This window comes from Lithobates pipiens, unplaced genomic scaffold, assembly GCF_037356315.1.
Source record: "Lithobates pipiens isolate NorthernLeopardFrog02 unplaced genomic scaffold, aLitPip1_a1.2 Scaffold_8, whole genome shotgun sequence".
Classification (NCBI taxonomy): domain Eukaryota; kingdom Metazoa; phylum Chordata; class Amphibia; order Anura; family Ranidae; genus Lithobates; species Lithobates pipiens.
The window spans coordinates 280,989,124-281,009,736 of record NW_027507903.1 but is presented as its reverse complement, the minus strand read 5'-3'; the positions used below and the strand labels follow the sequence as shown (position 1 = coordinate 281,009,736).

Sequence of the window (20,613 nt, the reverse complement as noted above, 5' to 3'; positions counted from 1 at the left end):
TTAAGTACCGTTAAGGGTCAGAGTTTGTCCCTATAATTTTTGTTTTTTCAGAGGCCATTGCTTTTCACTCCTTGATTCATACTTCATACAGCGGGTAATGTAGACAGTCCCGCCAGTCGGGCCACTCTTGTGTCCTTGGGACTTGAGTTTGAGATTCTATTGGTCCTTTATCTCAGAAGGTGGTTCTTTGGTGGCTATCAGTTCACTAGCTGGAATGTTAGAGTTGGCGGCTCTTTCATGCAATGAGCTGTTTCAAGTGATGTTGCGTCCTCATACATTTTTTGCCTAGAGTGATGTCTAGTTTTTACTTGAATCAAGACAATGGGGCTGATTTACTAAGATGTATGCGCTGTGCCAGTTCACACCTCAATTTGTGCGCCAGATAAATTATTAAGTGAGCGTATGAACCGGCACAAGCATAAGCGCAACACATAATATATAACATCTTCTGACACTGATATAACGGAACCGCGCGCCAGAGGGGGACGGGGTCACTGGATGGCCCCGCCCTCTGTTATATAAGAACTGTCAGAAGAAGAGAAGCGCCACACAGTGGGAGCCTCCCATTACGCGGAGCAGCCCAAGAATGAAGCGGGGAAGAAGGGATGCTGTGGAGGAAGATGCCAGATGAGAACACCGGAGCAAGAAGCAGAGGATCGGAGGAAGAAGAAGATGGAGGAAGAAGAAGATAAAGGAAGAAACCGAAGGATGAAAAAAGAAGAAGGAAGAAGACCAGAAGAAAGAAGATGAAAGAAGGAGACTTTAATAAAGGAATTGTCAAAAACTGTTTCTTGTCATTTTTACCACTTTTGTCACTTTTTTGGTGAAATGGTAGGGGTACTACCCCTTACCATTTCACACGGGGGGAGGCTGGGATCTGGGGGTCCCCTTGTTAAAGGGGGCTTCCAGATTCCGATAAGCTCCCTGCCCGCAGACCCCCACAACCACCGGCCAGGGTTGTGGGGATGAGGCCCTTGTCCTTATCAACATGGGGACAAGGTGCTGTGGGGGGGACCCCAAAGCACCCTCCCAATGTTGAGGGCATGTGGCCTGGTACGGTTTGGGGGGGCGCTCTCTCGCCTCCCCCCTTTTCCTGTGACCTGCCAGGTTACGGTGCTTGGATAAGGGTCTGGTATGGATTTTGAAGGGACCCCACACCATTTTTTTTGGTGCGTGGTTCCCCTTAATATCCATACCAGACTTGAAGAGCCTGGTATGGCATTTCGGGGGACTCCCACACATTTTTTTTTCTTTATTTTTTTTTCTTAATGCTAACATGACCTGTGTGCAAATAGCCTTAAAAAAAACCCATAGAAGTGAACCAGTGCAAAAAAAAGTCAAGTTGAGAGGTGCACCTGTTCAACTTATGCAAATGAATATACACGGCTTGACATTTAATAAGATTTTTCCAGCGCAGTGAACCAAAGCACTTGAACGTGCGCAAATGTCGCTTGCGCATGCACAGTGCATAAATTGACCTAGCGCAGTTCCAAGTGTATTTGCAGGTGCAGCAGGATTGTTCAGAGAAAGTTACTTTTCCATTCTATTTTGGGCATATTTGTTACTTGGACAGTTATAACTATACTTCCTCACATCACCCCCATAATATTGGCACTTCAAGCTTCTTTTAATTCTGAGTTGAAGAATCCGTGCACCAGGTCTATAGCGGCGCACCGATCACCACCTCCCGTGCGCCGGCATGCTAATAATAAATGTGGAATTGTGCTGTGTTACAAGTGCAAATGCTTTGTGAATACGAAAACGGCCATTGCGCATCGGCGTGCCCCGCAACTAATGACACAAACCCTTTGTAAATCAGCCCCACTGTCTTGCCTTATTTTCTGATCCTCAGTTAGCAGGAATAAGATCACTACATAATCAATCTGGAGGTATTTCAGGCAGTCAGAATTTCTTGAATTGTCAATGCAGTTCAGGAATCTTGGTTTGTGCTGCCGGTAGAGCCCAGGATGGGCAGGAGGGATCCAAGTTAACTATTTTCATTAGATTCGCCAGTTAATTATTCAAGCCTATGGCTTGAAAGGAGAAGGCCCCTAACCCCTTTTTTTGGTAAAAGCACTCACTACCAGGTGTGTGGGGGCATCTTGAGGCATCCATCATTAGGTGTCACTGGCTAGGGATTTTAAGGCCATTACATGGTCTTTTGTTCATACATTCACAGAATTTTACCAGATGAATATCAAAGCCACGGAGGATACTGCTTTGGCCACAGTATGTTTTGAGTGGCAGAAGAAGTCCTTCTCAGGTGGCAGTTTCTGTGATTGTGTCTCGCTCCCCTGAAGGACATCCCATATAGTCATTATTATGGTTGATCTATGTCCCGTGATGTACAATAAAGAAAATTGTATTTTTTTATCATACTAACCTGCAAAATCCTTTTCTTTGTGTACATCACAGAGGTCCCTCCCATCTTTTTGGGATGTTCATTGCTTTGCTACAAAACGGAGGTCCTTCCTGTGTAGGAGGGGTTATATAGGGAAGGGAAGGACTTCCTATTTGACTATCTGCCAGTGTCCATTCAACAGTAGGTGTCTTATAACCCACATAGTCATTATTATGGCTACTCTGTGTCCCGTGATGTACTCCAAGAAAAGGATTTCACAGGTAAGTATGATGAAAAAATCCTATTTTCTCTTCATTTTTTGGATAGGGTGGGAAAAGGCCATCTCCATAGGAACAGCAGTATAAACATTCCCATTGCTGCCTGTCCCATTAATCTCTATAAACTCAAGGTGGAATAGGATGTCTTCCTAACAGAAACACCAGCAGAAGTTCTAATCCTTCCATAACGTTTCTTTTTGGAGTTCCACTTAAAAGCAACCCCATTGCTATAGTAAACTTTCCCAGCTAAGTTTATTATAGAAAAACATGCTATAGTAAATTCTTAGCTATTGTGCACATTTTTATCTGTCATTTACATCTCCTGTGTAGTTTTTATATAAGAAAGCAAATGTATGTGTCCTCAACTGAACAAATATTTTTTTTTTCTTATTGTACAAACAATATTATAATTGCTGTTAATTCTTTATCATTACACTTTACTTTACAGTTGTGTATAAATATTGTGTTTGATAGGCTTTCTTTTCTTCCCTACGTTGATTACCATGCTTTAGTGTATGGATGGTATGACAGGCAATGGCACATGTGTTTGTGATGAAGCATTCACTGGACCCGCCTGTCGTCGTTGTAAGGACAGCAACATGTATGGACCTCGATGTGATACAAGTAAGAGCTATATTGTGACTAGGAAGAATTTAGCAGTAGTCTTAGGCTAGTTGAACACCTCTGCGTTGCTGTTTGGCCACAGCACAGATGTACCTGTGTTCTTTGTGCAGTTAAATTGCCGTTCCCCGTAGACTTTCTATTAGATTGTGCATTTTTGGTGTGTTTTCTGAAAGCGCACCAAAGAGGCAGCATGTAGGACTTTTGGTGCTCTTTCAGAAAATGCACAAAAAATGCGTGATCTAATAGAAAGTCCATGGGAAACTATGGGTTAACCACACAAAAACCCATATACACCTGAACTGCAGCCAAACCGCAGTGCAACAGTGTGAAACCATCATTAGATAACCAAAAACCGTATTGCCGATAGTGATTTGTTCTTAGAAAAAGCTTTATCTTTCAATGTTATGTCATACACATGGTATACAAAACGTATTATTATGCTATGAATGCTAATAATAATACATAATTGTTCTGGAAATAAGCGTGCTTTTGCCATAGAGTTAGTTTGGGGTTAACTGAAGGTTTGCTATAGTAAGTTGGTTTTCCTGATATTTTTGGCTTTTTTTTTTTTAAATGTATTGCTATGTACATAGTTAGATGCATGACCAACATACAGTAGATGTTTTCTGGGCTAGTGTTAAACCCTATATTAATCACTTAACATTTAGTGAACTACTAGGGCATTTCTTGGATTATCATTGCTACATGCTTGTTTTGTTTTGCCAAAATTCCTCTCCAGCAGCTGTTGTTGAAGGCTCAGCCCACCTAAGTTATACTTCCATAATTGGTAAACTGATTCCTCCATTAACTTCTTATTCTGATCAGGGGCCAATATCTTCATGCCTTCTTGGTTTTTGGGTTCAACTTCAAATCTTATCACTTGCCCTTTTGAATTCTTTGTATTATCAAATAAATGAAAATCCAACATAGAGTTGTGATGCCCTATTATGGCCAATGTTGAGGTACAGGATCAGACTACCTCAATAAAGCTAATGAAGTCCTAAAAGAGCCTGAAAACCTTATCCTTAGCTTTTAACACTGGAGCATATCCCAAAACGAGAAATAGAATTTTTTGGAATACTAAACCTTCAAATGCACCTGTCACAAACCTGGACAAGTCAAAATGGAAATATGATAAAAGAATGCCTATAAAGAAATTACCAATAGTGCAAGCTGCACTAGAAAATGGTCAGTAAATTGCAAAAGTTTAGTGCTTTTGCAATCTCAATTTCTTATTTCTGACTATATTACTAGTTCCACTGGATGATTTTATATATGGTCTTTACTAAAGCTAACCTTTGTTTATCTGTTTAGTTTGACTTTTTGATGTCAGTGTGAAGTTAACTGTAATAATGAGGAAATGTCATGTGGATTTGATTTACATTTGGCATTTGGGCCCAATAAACTTTCTAGTAAGTCAGTTGGCATGGACAGGTTACCATTTGCCAACTGTTTTTGTTAATGTAGTACTTTAGATGTGTAATAAAATACTGTATAGAACTACATGTTACTGATATAATACATTGTCATCTGTTTTTAGAATGTAACTGTCTCCATGGAAGATGCAATAACCACATAGACAGTGATGGTAGTTGTCTGACTGCATCCTGTAAGAACGGATACACAGGGAGATTCTGTGATATGAAAACCATTCCCTGCGGACCTCTTGTAACCTACTGCCACGCTCATGCTGAATGTGAATATAGCAAAAAGACACCCAAGTACGTTGCTTCACAATTGTTCAATGCAAAATGTTATTCACATACTATATATGTTCCTTAAAATCATGTGTGTCTTCTTGTTCTGTATTGTACTTTTTGCTAACGTATATGTACTTTGAAGCAAATCACCTTATTTCTGGTTTTCATTGTTGTTTTATGTGTCTTTCAGCTGTGTTTGTAAACCAGGATATGAAGGAGATGGATTTCACTGTAAAGAAACAAATCCTTGTCTTAGTTCTGAAAAGAGGCTCTGTAGTGTTAATGTGAGTTTATGATCACATTGTTACTTTCAGAATTTACATTTATGTTGAATCTGTTTTATTCAGTTTTAAACAATATAGAGTGAAAACATGAGTGTCAGTCCATTTCTAAAGGATGTATAAGTATACATTAAGATCGTAATAATAAGGCTGCATTCACACCTGAGCGTTTTCGTTTTCAGGCAGAAAGGCACGCATTTTTACCGCATTTTTATGCCACGTTTTTGCCATGATTTTGCACAGGTGAAAAGGTCACCAATGTAAAAAGCAGAAAGACTTTTTTGAGCTTCAGGCATTTTGCTTCAGGCTACAAAACGCTCAGATGTGAACAGGGGCCATTTAAATGAATGAGATTTTGCTTGTTGGGTGTTTTTTCAGGTGTTTTACAAGCTGAAAACACTCAGATGTGAATGCAGCCTAAGAGGTCAAATATCACATAGTTATAATAAGGTTTAGGTCTCTAAGGCATGGTAAAATGAGCATAGTAGTTGAATTTTTAATTAACCAGTAGTCCACTAAGAACAGAATATTAAAAAGCAGGACAAATATGGCGTGAATATGTAGTGGTGCTACAGTTAATAAAGCCATGACCTCATATTGCAGAATATACAGAAAAATTAAAGAAGGTTAGGAAAAAGATAAAATATATCTGAAGGCAAAATAGAAGAGGAGAGAAAGAGAAAAATAAAGGGGGGGGGGGGCAGAGGGATAAGGGTAAATATGAGGAAAGAAAGGGGAGGGAGAAGCAATCTACACATGAAAGGGCCCCAGAGAAGCATTATCAATTTATCGGCTACAAAAACATCAAAATCTGAGCAAAACCAGAAGTGCAACCATACGGTCCACATAATGGTGTGGGATGCATGGGAGTCACGTTATCCTGAACCAGCCAATAAAACCTGACTGGCATCTGGAAGAACCCGTAGAGAAGATGCCATTGCCGGCAAGGGATCTTGCGGGCATTGGAAAGCTGGAACTACATATTTTAGTAAGTCTTTAGTTAGACTTTTTTTTTTTTTGCTGCTGCTATTATCTGACTTCCTGCTAGAGGGGGCTACAGTCATTCTCTATGGTCTCACTGTAGGTAGGGAGTAGGGACATAGCCACCCTCTCTTGCTCACTCCCGAGATTGACTAGGGACTATGAGATGTATAGTGTGTTTAGAACAGTGCGGTTGACTGCAACTAGCATGCACTGCTCATTCCAAACAAACATAAATTAGGGGTAAAAGGAGAGGTTCAGGAGCTCATGAGGGATACAAGAAGGCAGGAAAACACAGTATGAACTAAGAAAATTATTTTCATTAAAATAAATTGATTACTGAGGCATTAAGTAATGCATGTGTACCAGAAACCATGTATCAGAGGGACAGGAAGCGATTGAAAATCTCTTTTACAGGGACAAAGGCAAGTGAGTAGGTTTAAAGCTTCACTCAGGTTTCTACTTATGTCTGTGTCTTCATGTCCTGGTGACTCCTGTTTCTCATATTTCATTCCAACGTGTCACCAGAACAATGTGTAGGAAAAACGCCCCAGTGAAGTCACAAACAAGAATAGAAAATTCTGACAGAATTTCTACTCACTCTGTCTGAAACCAAGAAAAAATTTTGTCTGACAACACTATAAAAATTATTTTAAGGTAACATGTAGGCAAATATGACAGTCCCATAGCTTGCAGAGGATGTGAACAATCTCTTAACTTTAATACTGTCTGTAATGTGTGCTGTGATAATGGTGTATCCTCACAGGCTGAGTGCATTTCATTGGGGTCAGGAGCTCACAAATGTGTATGTCGGCCAGGATGGACAGGCGATGGGCTGGACTGCTCAGAGGTCAATAACTGCCTACTTGATAACAAAGGAGGATGCCATGTTAATGCGACCTGTGTGTACATTGGCCCTGGACAGGTAACTATATAAGAGTCAAGTGCCAGGATAACCTGTATCATGTGTGTCATAAAAATGATCTCCTTATATTTTGATATACTTTTTATTTTTATATATACAGTATATTTTTACATTTATATTTTTACAACTAATCAATAGCTTGTTAATATGAAACATTAACTCCAGCAGTTCCCACACTCTGTTCAGTGCTCCTCACCGTCTCTTAATTTACATGATTAAGGGAGGAAGGGAGAGAGCTGGGGGGTGGGGGGGGGTGTTTGTGTAATGTAAAGGGGTCCAGAGTTGCAGGGTGTTGTGTAATGTAAAGGGGTCCAGAGGTGCAGGGTGTTGTGTAATGTAAAGGGGTCCAGAGGTGCAGTTTGCTATGTAATGTAAAGGGATCCAGAGGTGCAGGGTGCTGTGTAATGTAAAGGTGTCCAGAAGTGCAGTGTGCTGTGTAATGTAAATGGGTTTAGAGGTGAAGGGTGCTGGGTAATATAAAGGGGTCTAGAAGTGCAGGGTGCTGTGTAATGTACAGGGGTCCAAAGGTGAAGGGTGATGTGTAATGTAAAGGGGTCCAGAAGTGCAAGGTGCTGTGTAATGTAAAGGGGTCCAGAGGTGCAGGGTGCTGTGTAATGTAAAGGTGTCCAGAGGTGCAGGGTGCTGTGTAATGTAAAGGAGTCCAGAGGTGCAGGGTGCTGTGTAATGTAAAGGGGTCCAGAGGTGCAGAGGTGAAGAGGGGGTACACAGTAGTGACAAAGAGATATTGAAGGATGTAGAAGTATGCAGGGGGCACAGTGGGGTGTTTTTACATTTTAACATGGGGTGCACCAGATATAGGATCCGCCCCGGGTACCAAATACTCTAGGTACGACCCTGATGGAGAGCACCTGTGAACAGCAATTTTCAAGTATTGCCACAGATTCTCAATTGGATTTAGGTCTGGACTTTGATTGGGCCATTCTAACACATGAATATGCTTTGATCTAAACCATTCCATTGTAGCTCTGGCTGTATGTTTACATCATCTATGGCCTGCCTTAGTTGTCACCCTGTCACATATTCTCCTGGTGACTACATAGTTCACTGTTGCCATTATCAAAAAGCTGATTCAATGTAGTGGCTGAAAGAGGTTGAAGGAGATCAGGTTGAAGGGAAAAAAAATACTGCTTGGACCTTGATATTGTATGTTATTGCAGATAGTACTCAATTGTTTGTGTTGCAAGTGCGCTAATAGTGCCATAGTTTATGATACCCAGTGTTTTACCTAACTACATATCATCCAGCTTTGGAGTAACATGTACTTTAAAGTGGAAATAAGGGCTAATTAGAAAAAATACTTCTCCCTGCAAGACAAAGTCATAATGTGCTAGTATGCATCGCATACTAGTACATTATGAAAGACTTACCCCAAAACGAAGCCCAGCAGCGGCACACTGTCACCGCTGACAGGGCTTCTATCTTCACAAGGTCTTTCTTCCGAGCTTGGGGGCTGCAGCCGCTTGAATGGCTGAGGCGCGATGAAGTTCCTTCCGCGTATGCGCACGGGAGCCACGAACGTCGTACAGCGCTCTGGAGGGACAGCAAACTCAGTATGCCATCCTTTCAGAGAGCACAGTGCACATGCACCGTGACGTCACCAGCTGCAGAGCTAGAGAATATCTCCTATACAGCGCACATTTACTACATAAAGCTACAGATAAGCTTTATTATACTGTAGGTACAAATTAAAAAAAAAATTGTTTACTATCTCTTTAAATCTATATGGTTATTGATATATAGATTGGCTTTTACACCACGTGGTACTATATTTATTTTCCCAAATGTTATTGGTAAAAATGCATGCCTGAACAATGATGATGGGATGACTGCTCATTGCAGCTATTATAAGCACCAATTGCTTTGAGTAGGTGTTTTATTACAGAAGATGTGTATAAATATTTTTCATACAGACATTTGATAATTATTAAAATGTATGTACTGTGTTTTCATCTTTCTACAGAGTGACTGTGAGTGTAATAAGGGATTCCGGGGTGATGGAATTCAGTGTGAGATTGTAAATACTTGTTTAGAAGAGAAGGACAAGTGCCATGCTCTGGTAAGTTTGGAGGCCAGTAGTGAGAGAACATGCCATTGTTGGTCTATTTCAGAAAATACTAGCAGCCTGGTTGGCTCTGGCTTGAATATTTTCGAAGTCAATCCCAGGACAAGCATTTTGAAAAGAATGGAAAGTCAGAATCCCTAATCATTATACTGGTTTCAGTGACTCCGAAAGATTTTTGAGGTCTTTTGATCCGCTCAACAGCCAAGCAACTAGAACTTCCAGAAGTAGGGATCAGCATTGGTAACGTTTGTTGAAGAACTGGTCCTTTCACTGGGCTTACAGCTCTTGAACTAAGGTCCATTAGAAACTGCTGACCAGTGGGAGTCCATATTGCCCATCCACAGCTATTCAGCACATCTATCAATAAGGACATTCCCATGAAAGTCTCAAACTCATTTTAACCACTCAATGCCAGAATGTTTTTTAATTTCCAAAAACTATGGCAAAAAATGGCATAACCTTAAGGTGTCTACTTTCCAAAAAGAGGCATTTTGGGGGGTTCTGGCATTTTTATTTATATAATTATACTATAAAGTGAGGGAAACCCTTTTTTTTTTCAATTGTTTAGTTTCTTCCTCCAGTATATAGAGATTTTTATACCACCAAAAGAAAGCTTTCTTTGTATTCAAAACAGTATATAAAATTATTTTAGGTATAATATTGCATGAGTAATTGTCAGCTAAACTATCATAACACTGAAAACTGAGAAAGGGTCTGGTAGGGGGTATAACATACTGGTATTAGGTGGATAAAATATAAAATATTTATAAAAAATAAAAGATAAAAAGATAAAGGTAAAAGATACAAGAGACATAAAATGGTCTGAAATGTCGTATGACATATTTTTGCACCTACCTTTCTGTTTTAGGCCACATGTCAAAAAGCAGTTTCAGGATTCTGGGAGTGTGTGTGCAATGATGGATATCAAGGAGATGGGAAAATATGTTATGGCAATGTTGCAGATGTAAGTATCACCACAATCAGATCGCACAACCTCAGAAAAGGTTGAATATTGTTTAACCAGTCTCAAGCAGTGACTGCTTTATTTATATTAAACATTTTCATAATTACATTTGTAGGTGATTGCTGCACTCCCAGAAGATTCAGAATTTCGTAAATGGACTGAAGTAAGTGTTAGATGCTTGAATAATTCTGAACATTTTCAGAGTTTTATAGGCACGGGAAGTCACAAATATTGTGGAAGCCAAATACAAAAAGCAATAAACATTTCTTCTAATAAGCTATGTAAGCCATATTTGTGTTTAATACAGTATTTAGGGCTGATTACCTGTAAAATGTGCAACTTAAAGATGACCTCCAGGCATACAGCTAAATACATAGATAGAATATATATATGGGAGTTGTATTACCCTGCTGTGTACAAAGCCCTGCTACACAGCATAGCCCTGTCTAGCAGAAGAGAGGACCTGATCTTGCTCTGCTGCAGTTTCATCTTCACTAACAGGTGTCCGGAGAGGCAGCACACTGATGACCTCATCTCTCCGTCACTCTTCTCTCTCCTCCTATCAGCATGCTTATTGCACTACAGCATACCTGACAGGCTCCTTGTGCGTCCCCCTGTATGAGCTCTGTTGTACAGGGACTGCAAGAGGCCAATGCCAAGTAAAATTCAGGTATCTGCACTGCTAGCTTTAAAAAAACAAATGTAAGAATTTATTGATGATTGCATGGCTTCATTATTTTTGCTATTTTATGTCTTCCTGATTCCAGGTTTAAAGGATAAGTTCAGCTTTGGGAATTGTTGCATGCCCCACCAGTTTTTAGGATGGAACACAGGGCAGCCATCAGAAATGTTTGGGCCCCTTACAGCTTTAGGCCTGACCACCAACATTCCCCAGGGCTTGCCCATGGGCCACCCTACCGAATCCACACACCGGCCACCTCACCTGTATGCATTCCTTTCCCCCCCCCCCCCAAATCATGTATATATGTCAGCCCCACACCTGTTTATATGTCAGCTTCCCTCACACATACCTGTATATATGTCAGCTCCCCCCCTCCCACACCTGTATATATTTCAGGTTCCCCTCTCATACCTGTATATATGTCAGGCCCCCTCACACCTGTATAAACGTCAGCCCCCCACACACCTGTATATATGTCAGACCCCCTCCCACACACCTGTATATATCAGCCCCCCTCACAACTGTATATATGTCAGCCCTCCCCACACACCTGTATATATGCCAGCCCTCTACACCTGTATATATCAGCCCCTCATCTCGCCTGTATATATGTCAGCCCCACCTGTGTATATGCCAGGCCCCTCCCACACCTGTAAATATGCCAGCCCCCCGTCCCACACACATATGTATATATCAGCCCTCCCCACACCTGTATATATGTCAGCCCCCCTCACACCTGTATATCTATTAACCCCCCACACAAGTGTATATATGTCAGCCCCACTCCCCACCTGTATATATGCCAGCCCCCCACACACAGCTGTATATATCAGCCCCCCCCACACACCTGTATATATGTCAGCCCCACCTGTATATATGCCAGCCCCCCCCACACCTGTATATATGCCAGCCCCACCCCCCACCTGTATATATGCCAGCCCCCCACACACAGCTGTATATATCAGCCCCCCCCCCCCACACACCTGTATATATGTCAGCCCCACCTGTATATATGCCAGCCCCCCCCCCACACCTGTATACAGTGGTGTGAAAAAGTGTTTGCCCCCTTCCTCATTTCCTGTTCATTTGCATGTTTGTCACACTTAAGTGTTTCGGAACATCAAACCAATTTAAACAATAGTCAAGGACAACACAAGTAAACACAAAATGCAATTTGTAAATGAAGGTGTTTATTATTAAAGGTGAAAAAAAATCCAAACCATCATGGCCCTGTGTGAAAAAGTGATTGCCCCCTAAACCTAATAACTGGTTGGGCCACCCTTAGCAGCAACAACTGCAACCAAGCGTTTGCGATAATGTGCAATGAGGCTTTTACAGCGTCCTGGAGGAATTTTGGCCCACTCATCTTTGCAGAATTGTCCTAATTCAGTTACATTAGAGGGTTTTCGAGCATGAACGGCCTTTTTAAGGTCATACCACAACATCTCAATAGGATTCAGGTCAGGACTTTGGCTAGGCCACTCCAAAGTCTTCATTTTGTTTTTCTTCAGCCATTCGGTGGTGGACTTGCTGGTGTGTTTAGGATCATTGTCCTGCTGCAGAACCCAAGTTCGTTTCAGCTTGAGTACACGAACAGATGGTCGGACATTCTCCTTCAGGATCTCTTGGTAGACAGCAGAATTCATAGTTCCTTTTATCACGGCAAGTCTTCCAGGTCCTGAAGCAGCAAAACAGCCCCAGACCATCACACTACCACCACCATATTTTACGGTTGGTATAATGTTCTTTTTATGAAATGCAGTGTTCCTTCTACGCCAGATATACTTGGACACACACCACTGTATATGCCAGCCCCACCCCCCACCTGTATGTATTCCAGCCCCCCACACCTGTATATATATCAGCCCCCACACACACCTGTATATATGTCAGCCCCACCCCCCACCTGTATATATGCCAGCCCCTCTTACACCAGTATATATGCAAGCCCCACACGTGTATACATTTGACAGCCCCTCACATACACAAGGAGACCGCACAGGGGGACTGGGTTCTATCCATCGGCGCTCCAGTAAGGTCCTTACCATCTAATCTTATGGCCCGGGTACCATCCAGCAGACAGGAGCAGACCTGTCGCTTCGTCCTTCCAGTGCCTGGTGAGGGCCAGTGGCAGGGTGATGCAGGTTCCCCCAGGTTGCGACCGAGCGGGTGAAGTAGCGTGCAACATCCATTTTGTCTCCTGGTTGTTCATTCACGGTGGGGCTGGAGATGCTGTTCGTGTCATCTCCGGCGGAACTACTGCATCACTGTGCGCCGAGACTCGTGGTTCTAGTTTTCCAGGGAGCAAGGAGGAGGGGAAGCCCAAGCTGGGCCTAGAAAACGCCCCAACAGCATCCAGCTAAACCGGACTAGCGGCGGGATGCAGAGTTGAGGGGGGACCATGGAGGTGAATCCCCAGAACACTCTGGCGAAGCAGGTGCCAGCCAAGCACAGGTAGCCTGCTGGGCAAGCCCCGTACTGTGCTATTTACCATGGTTGTAGGTTTGGATTAGGGAACCTCATGGTGGTGGACCCCTCACTGTCCCGGGAATCTGCAGCATTGGTAGTGTGCAGCACAGGTGTAGGGGGGGGGGAAGCTTGGTAGCTAACACCCGCTAACTGTTTTTAACGCCGCTGCAATTACCGCTTCGCCGGGTCCTAGAACTTCCAGCTCAGGGAAGCCTCAAAGAGTCAGGGAGCATAGCCTAGCTTTAGTTAGGCCTGAATCTTCTGACAGACTCTGATCAGGATTAAGATCAGGAGCTAGCTAACAAAACTACTAAATACAAACTGTCCCTTTTGGAAGTGGACGATTTGTTGGGTGCAATCTATGACACTCTAGAGATTAATGGTGAGGAGTTTCGGTTGTCGAGATATAATAGAATGTATGAAGGCCTGGGGAAAAAGAAGGCAAAAGTATTTCCAATACATAACGTACTTTCTGACCTTATTCAAAAAGAATGGGCCATTCGGATCTTCTCTAAAAAGAAGGTTTCCTTTTGATGAGAACCCAGAGGCCGTTTGGAATAAAAATCCCAAACTATACGCACCACTGTCTAAAGTAACAAAGCAGTCTGACTTAGCCTTTGAGGAGATGGGGCACTTAAAAGACCCAATGGACAGGAGAACAGACATAGTCTTGAAAAGGGCTTGGGATGTGGCAATGGCCAACCTAAAGCCAGCACTAGCCAAACCTTGTGTAGCTAGAAACCTAGAATTCTGTATATCGCAACTACAAGAACATTTGGTGGCAGGTAACCCAAGAGGAGAGCTTCTGGAATCCTTCCCTATGCTGTTTAAAGCGACAGGATTGATATCTGATGCCTCAACAGAATCCGTAAAGTTTGTGGCTAAGACCGCCGCACTCTCAGTAGCAGCCAGAAGATCAGTCTGGATGAAGACTTGGGGGGGAGACACGGCTTCCGAGATGCGCTTGTGCAGTGTCCATTTCACTGGAGACTTGGTCTTCAGTCCAGAATTAGACACCGCCTTGGAAAGAACAGCAGATAAAAAAGACTTTCCTCACGAAAAAGAAAAACTTTCAAAGAATATTTTTTCGTCCTTCAAAAGAGTTCCCGAAGACAGATAAGGAATTCAGACCAAAGAAGCATTGGTCAGGACAAAAAGGGAAAGGAGGTATACTTTTTAACCGCCCCAGTCAGAACACCAAGCCGCAGTGATGTCAGGCTCCCAGTGGGAGGAAGACTAAAGGGGTTTCTCCCACAATGGGAGATGATAACCTCAAAGGAATTTGTATTACGCATTATAAGGAGGGGTAATATCCTGCAATTTCACAAAGATCTGCCCTCCAAGTTTCTTTTTACAAAACTACCAAGAAACTCAGAGAAAGCCATGGCTTTACCCTTACTGATTGGGGAGATGGTGGATTAAGATATATTGGTGCCAGTCCCAGTTCAGGAACAGGGGGACGGTTTCTATTCGAACGTGTTTGTGATAAAAAGCCATCCGGAAAGTTCAGACTAATTATGAACCTCCGGCCCCTAACCTTATCCATCAGATACAAAATATTTTCGCATGGAGTCCATTTATTCAATAAAAAATCTTCTGCAGAAAGAAGTTTTTATGACAACTTTGGATCTAAAAGATGCCTATCTACATATTACAATAAAGAGGCAATGTAAAAAATTCCTTAGTCTGGCAATTCAAATCGAAAACAAAATTTATCACTTCCAGTGCAGAGCACTTTCCTTCGGACTTCGTCATCCCCAAGAATTTTCACCAAAGTTCTGGCCGAAGCACTAGCCCCTTTGAGACTCCAGTCCATCTTGATCGTACCGTATTTGGATGATCTACTCCTCATGGCCCACTCAGAGAAGCAGCTTCGTCAGGGTTTGGAGGTAACATAACTCAGCCTACAACGTTTGGGGTGGATAATAAATCAAGAAAAATCCAAACCCAGCGAAAAGCCATTCTCTTTTTGGGCTACAACATTCAATACAGAGATCAGAAGATAGTGCTGCCAGAAGAGAAGATATCCAACCTGAAACTGAGGATGTCTTACTTTCAATCCAGTCGCAGCTGCACAGTGAGAAAAGTGATGTCAGTGTTAGGCCTTATAACAGTATCAACACCAGCCATACAATGGTCTCGCTTCAAGCCTACAGAGGTTTCTGTTGGAAGAACTAAAAGACAAAGACCTAGAAGAGTACATAACGATTCTCACAAGAGTAAAATGATCTCTGTGGTGGTGGAAGGACAAGGAGAACCTTCACAAAGTGGTACATTGGATACTACCCATCACGTCCATACTGACCACAGATGCCAGCAGTTGGGGTTGGGGAGCCCATCTCAACTCACGCTGGGCTCAAGGCAAGTGGACTCCAGAGGAAAAAGAGCTCTTCAACTGGAAAGAGGTGACAGCTATTTTCATAGCTTTACTAGTCTTTCAGGAAATGGTCCAGGGTCGCCACTTTCAGGTTGGTCAACAAACAGGGTGGTACCAGGAGTCCCCGGCTAATGTTACCAGCCAAGTAAATTTTTCAGTGGGCAGAAAAAAAAACTCAAATCCATCTCTGCGGTACATCTGAAGGGAGAGTAGAATGATACTGCAGACTTCTTGAGTTGAAAACAAGTTTCGATTCAAGAATGGTTTCTGCATCCAGAAGTATTTGACCACATAGTGGTTTACAGGTGGAAACCAGCAGTGGATCTGTTCGCAACCAAGAAAAATGCAAAAGTTCAAAATTTTCCCTCTGCCCAGGAGATCAACCCCTGGTGGTGGACACTCTGCAGAACCCCCGGATCTTCAGCCTGGCATACGCAGATCCACCCCTCCACCTCATTCCGTGGGTTTTAGTGAAATTTCTAGTAGAAGACACACGTTTAATCTTGGTGGCGCCATTCTGGTCCAAGGGACTATGGTTTACAACGCTTCTAAAGCTAGCAGATCAACCTCCTCTGGGGCTACCCCTCTGACAGGACCTTCTTTTGCAGGAATACCTACTGCATTCACAAACTGCCATACTAAAACTATCAGCATGACTAATGTGGAAGAAATCCTGAGCAACAAGGGACTATCAGAGAGGGTTATACGAACTCTACTTCAGAGTCAAAAACCAGTCACTCAAGCTATCTATAGCAAGATCTGGAAAAAGTTTATTGCCTGATTAGATATTAGAGGGGAGGATAGCAAGGACACAACAAGTATCCTAGAGTTTCTTCAAGAAGGGATAGATCGGGGGTTGTCGCTAAGTACAATTAAAGTACAGGTCGCTGCCCTGAGTGTATACCTAGAAAAATGCTTACAGGAAGATCCGCTTATCGCAAGATTCTGTAAAGACACAGACCAGTCCAGATTCACGAGACCCCAACTTGGGACTTACCAGTTGTCCTCAGAACCTTTCTGGGGGTGCTTTCGAACCAATCTCGGAGACCTCTTTAAGACTGCTCATGCTTAAGACAGTACTCCTAGTGGGCGATTACTTCAGCCCATAGGGTGAGTGAAATGCAAGCTCTTTCCATCAGAGTCCTTCCTCGAAATCTTGGACGATAGAGTCACCCTAAGGACGGATCCTGGGTTCCTGCCAAAAGTGGCATTTAAAATTCATAAGTCCCAGGACATTGTCTTACCTACATTCTATCAAAATGCCTCAATGACAAAGAAAAGCAATTTCACTTGCTAGATGTGAGAAGATGTATTCTAGAGTATTTAGAAGCAACTGAGAAGTTTAGGAGTGCGGATTCACTTTTTGGCCTGTTCTCTGGGAAATGTAAGGGTCAAAAAACCTCAAAGGTCACTCTAGCTAGATGGATCAAGTTGGCTATTATGGAGGAGTATAGAATACTAGATAAAGAACCTCCTGGGAGTAATAAGGAACACTCCACAAGAGCACTCTTGGTGTCCTGGGTGAAGAAGGCTGGTGCCAGCCTGGAGCAGATTTGCAAAGCAGCCACATGGTCAAGCTTTACCACCTTCACAAGGCATTGCCGACTAGACCTACTGTCTAGTCAGAACCAGGCTTTTGGGAGGAGAGTCCTCTAAGCTGTGGTCCCCCCCTAATCTTGTGAGTGTTTGGGGATCCTCATAAGGGCTGTCCTGGAAGACGACTGAGGGAAAACCGGAGTTAGACTTACCAGTAACTCTATTTCCAGTAGTCTTTCAGGACAGCATGATCCCACCCTTGAATTAAATTGGTAAATTGATATTACCTGTTCTAATTATGTTTTTCAGTTCCATCCTTCCGTTCTTGGTGATGACTGGCCATGGGTCCGAGGGACCGCCTTTTGAACGGAATGGCAACCTGTTTCCTGTGGTGATGTGAGGAGCTTCATCTCTCAGGGGCTGTCCTGGAAGACTACTGGAAATAGAGTTACTTGTAAGTCTAACTCCAATTTTTTTATGTGCAATACATGTTTGTTTGTTTTTTTTTTGTTTTTTTAGGGGAACGTATCCTTTAAGTCTCTGCAGAACATAACTTTGTTTTAGTCAACAGATAATTGTGAATTATCACCCAAAACAAAAAAAAGACTGTAGGCATAATGTATTAATGCATGTACTAAGAAATGGTGGTATTCCTCCACAACCACTAATCAATTTTCTTGTTCAATTTTCTTTAGATTTACCTTCAGCAATGTAGTGCAAGGGCCTGTCTGATTGCATATAAATTTAAATTGTTTAGGTTTGACCTTATATTATATCACTTTGATAAATTGCACAAGAAAATTGTATAATGTATGGTCAGCCTTAAAAATTTAGGGCAGGTCTGATGCTAGTTAGCGTCTCAGTCGAAGTAACCCCAGTTTTCAATAATAACACAATAATACCAATGGCCAATTATATATCAGATCAGATATATAGATCAATACATATTTCTATGTTTCTTTCACAGTGAAAACAGGCACATACCTGTGCTGTTAAGATAAACGGCTTACAAGGTTGCTATTGGCATTGTGAAAAACCTCATTACACATGTTTGCATGCCATCCCAATGTAACTATATTTTCTATTACAGGATCCGGCTGTAAAACCCTTGCTTTCATCATCTTCCAATGTGACTGTGTTAGTGCCTTCACAAAAAGCATTTGAAAGTATGAGCGAGCAAGACAAATCATACTGGATGAGGAAGGATAAAATACCAATCTTACTAAAGTAATTTCACAATTCTGATATTATGTTTATCACATTGTAACCCTTTAAATTGAAAATCTCCTGCACTCATTGATAATGCAGTCAGATGTAGTAATCTTCATTACCTTTGAAGGGGAAGCCCATACTGTGTGCTGCACGAGGAGGAATTTCATGGAGAGACTATGAGTGCCAACCTTGTAAAACTAAATGCATAATTCTCAAATTATTTGGTTTTGTTGCTTTTGATTAATCAAAATTATATTGTTTATACACATATCGAATCAAATACTACCACACTAAACTTTCTATCCACCGAAATATCTACTTGGGTTATAAGCAAGCCTACCATATTTCAGCTGATAGGGTTGAGCTGAACACCCTCCGGTTCGAAGCAGAAATAAATTGTACGAACACTGTTAAAGTCTATGAGACGCGAATGTGAAAAATCAAAAGTGCTAATTTTAAAGGCTTATATGTATATAAGTTATTTCCATAAAAAGTGTTTGGGGGTTCTGCCACAGGGGGCATGTATCAATGCAAAAAAAAAGTTTTAAAAACAGCCGCTTTTTTGGGAACATTGATTTTAATAATGCTTAAAGTGAAACAATAAAAATGAAATGTTTCTTTAAATATCATGCCTGGGGGGTCTCCCTAGTCTGCCTGTGAAGTAGCACATCTTTCTCATGTTTATAACAGTACCACAGCAAAATGACATCTCTAAAGGAAAAAATGTCGTTTAAAACTATCAGGGCTGTAATGTATTGTTGGATCCCAGACATATAGATAAAAATGGCGTGCCCCCCCCCCCCCCAGTCCATTACAAGGCCCTTTGGGTCTGATATGAATATTAAGGGGAACCCCGCACCAAAAAATAAATAAAAAATGGCGTGGATGTCCCCCCAAAATCCATACCAGGCCCTTCAGGTCTGGTATAGATATTAAGGGGAACCCCACACAAAATGTAAAAAAAGGCACTATATACTCTGAGCAGCAGTATATATACTATACGGTCTGCCCTATATACACTGCAGAAAAACTGTGCCTTAGGTGTTGGTGGTGCCTGAACTGTAACCCCTCACATTTACTCTTGTTGGGCACAGGAATGGGCCCTGCTGTGAAATATTATATCAAAAATTGTAATTACATGCCCCTTTTAAACAGGGGCAGAAAAATTGGGCCTTGGGTGGTGGTGCAAAAATATTGTTGCAAGCAAGCATCATCAAGATTGAGGAGGAATGGGATAGTCCGCATAGGCAGTCTTCAAGGGATCCTAGATCCATAGCAAATTCAATCAGTTATCAGCATCAGGTGCTTGATAGCTGCTGATCCAAGACTGGTTCATTTTTATGAATGTGAGGCTATCAACGGAGTCGGTGGACAGTCTTTGATCCATTACAAACCCTCCAGCAGCACTGAATGTGCATTCAGAAAGAACGCTGGATGCTGGACAGGCCAGTAGCTTGATTGCATATTGAGTGAGTTCTGGCCAGTGGTCCATCCTCAAGACCCAGTAACCCGGTGGATGCTCTCTGCTCTTGTCCCTAGATATTCCTGCACCATATAATGCAGACACTGGCCATGGTTGTTTGAACTGAACAGACTTTGGCGCCGAAGATTGAAAAATAGTTCAAAGGCATCGGTCAGCCGGCCACATTCTCCACCGCTCTTCCTCTGACTGGATGAAGCCTCGGCAACGTGTTGTCCTGCACCAGGAAATGGTAACCTCCCAGGGTCTTGAAATGCATTACACAAACCTTTCTTCAAGGCTTCATGAAGATGTTTCATCCTCTGCTCCCTCTGCGAAGGCAGGATGAGTTCTGCAACTTTACCCTTGTAATGTGGATCAAGAAGGGTTGCCAGCCAGTAATGATCCCTCTCCTTGATACCACGAATCCTAGGGTCCTTTCACAGGCTTTTTAGAATCAGGAAGGCCATGCAGTGTAAGTTTGCAGAGGCATTAGATTCTGAGTCCTCTGGGTCACTAAGAATCACATTATCCATAACTACCTCCTCCAAGCCACGTACAACCCCTTGGGTTTCTGGGGACTGAAAGCCATCTTTTGAAGACTGCTGCTGAGTGTCTACATCCACGCTGACAAAATCCTTCTCCTCCTCCTCCTCTTCTTCCTGTGTGTTTGGCATGCCCGCTGGAATGCTATCTCAAAG

At 42.3% G+C, this 20,613-nt stretch overlaps 1 protein-coding gene across 1 annotated transcript in view; it reads left to right on the top strand.

The window, feature by feature from the left end:
* The window catches only part of STAB2 (stabilin 2), a 234,665-nt gene that overhangs the window by 109,245 nt on the left and 104,807 nt on the right, over positions 1–20,613 (top strand). The window contains exons 22-29 of the mRNA XM_077472148.1: positions 3,132–3,243; positions 4,784–4,964; positions 5,134–5,227; positions 6,972–7,130; positions 9,112–9,207; positions 10,082–10,177; positions 10,293–10,340; positions 18,332–18,468. Coding sequence (XP_077328274.1) covers positions 3,132–3,243; positions 4,784–4,964; positions 5,134–5,227; positions 6,972–7,130; positions 9,112–9,207; positions 10,082–10,177; positions 10,293–10,340; positions 18,332–18,468 — 923 coding nt within the window. The remainder of the gene's footprint in view (positions 1–3,131; positions 3,244–4,783; positions 4,965–5,133; positions 5,228–6,971; positions 7,131–9,111; positions 9,208–10,081; positions 10,178–10,292; positions 10,341–18,331; positions 18,469–20,613) is intronic.